This window comes from Pongo pygmaeus, chromosome 6 (assembly GCF_028885625.2).
Source record: "Pongo pygmaeus isolate AG05252 chromosome 6, NHGRI_mPonPyg2-v2.0_pri, whole genome shotgun sequence".
Lineage (NCBI taxonomy): Eukaryota > Metazoa > Chordata > Mammalia > Primates > Hominidae > Pongo > Pongo pygmaeus.
In genome coordinates, this window is record NC_072379.2 from 143,068,460 (window position 1) to 143,069,948 (window position 1,489).

A 1,489-nucleotide genomic window follows, 5' to 3' on the forward strand; every position below is an offset into this window, starting at 1 on the left:
CCAGGGCCTATCGAGGGGTGAGGGGCTAGGTGAGGGATAGCATTAGGAGAAATAGCTAATGTAGATGACAGGTTGATGGGTGCAGCAAACCACCATGGTATGTGTATACCTATGTAACAAACTTGCACGTTCTGCACATGTACCTCAGAACTTAAAGTATAATAAAAAAAGAAAAAAAGTTATTATTATGGTTACTCAACAGCTTCTGTTTTTTCTGACTCTCTCCACAGATTAATAATCCTTGAATATTTTAATGGGAACAGATAACCAGACTTGGGTGAGTGAATTTATTCTCCTCGGCCTGTCCAGTGACTGGGACACTCAGGTCTCCCTCTTTGTCCTGTTCTTGGTCATGTACGTGGTGGCCGTGCTGGGGAACTGTCTCATTGTCCTTCTGATCAGACTGGACAGCCGACTCCATACTCCCATGTATTTCTTTCTCATCAACCTCTCCCCTGTTGATGTCTCCTATGCCACAAGCATAGTCCCTCAGCTGCTGGCACATTTTCTTGCAGAACATAAAGCCATCCCATTCCAGAGCTGTGCAGCCCAGTTATTTTTCTCCCTGGCCTTGGGTGGAATTGAGTTTTTTCTCCTGGCGGTGATGGCCTATGACCGCTATGTGGCTGTGTGTGACCCCCTGCAATACTCGGCCATCATGCATGCAGCGCTGTGTTCTAGGTTGGCTGTCACATCCTGGGTCAGTGGATCCATTAACTCTCTTGTGCATACCACCATCACCTTTCAGTTGCCCATGTGCACAAACAAGTTTATTGATCATATATCCTGTGAAATTCTAGCTGTGATCAGGCTGGCTTGTGTGGACACCTCCTCCAACGAGGTCACCATCATGGTGTCTAGCATTGTTCTTCTGATGACACCTTTCTGCCTGGTTCTTTTGTCCTACATCCAGATCATCTCCACCATCCTAAAGATCCAGTCCAGAGAAGGAAGGAGGAAAGCCTTCCAAACATGTGCCTCTCACCTCACAGTGGTTGCCCTGTGCTATGGCATGGCCATTTTCACTTACATCCAGCCCCACTCCAGTCCCTCTGTCATTCAGGAGAAGTTGATCTCTCTCTTTTATGCCATTTTGACACCAATGCTGAACCCTATGATTTACAGTCTAAGAAATAAAGAGGTGAAGGGGGCCTGGAAGAAACTATTTTGGAAATTCTCTGGGTTAACATCAAAGCTGGCAACTTGACTCGTCAAGATGACTTAGAGAAAACAGCTTTGCTTCACTGTTCTCCACCCAACTTAGATCTGACAGGCATAAACTATGTTGCCCTGGCAACCAGGAAGGAGATGACATAGCATGTACTGTGGATGTTATGTAGGAGGGTGAGTGGTTGAGTCGGGGAGTGAGATGCGGGGTATTTTTATGTCATAGCAGCATGATTAGTGGAGTATGGCACTGCCCCCTTAGACCTGCCACTCTTATTTAGTCTCCATTTCTTTGTCTTGATAGTAATTGGAAGAAACTGTA

At 46.0% G+C, this 1,489-nt stretch overlaps 1 protein-coding gene across 1 annotated transcript; it reads left to right on the forward strand.

Moving 5' to 3' along the window:
• The first annotated feature begins 253 nt into the window (after window positions 1-253).
• Window positions 254-1,207, forward strand: LOC129041301 (olfactory receptor 2F1-like). Its single transcript, XM_054496758.1, has one exon. It carries the CDS (start codon window positions 254-256, stop codon window positions 1,205-1,207), a length of 954 nt encoding a protein of 317 aa, XP_054352733.1.
• The last annotated feature ends 282 nt before the right edge of the window (window positions 1,208-1,489 follow it).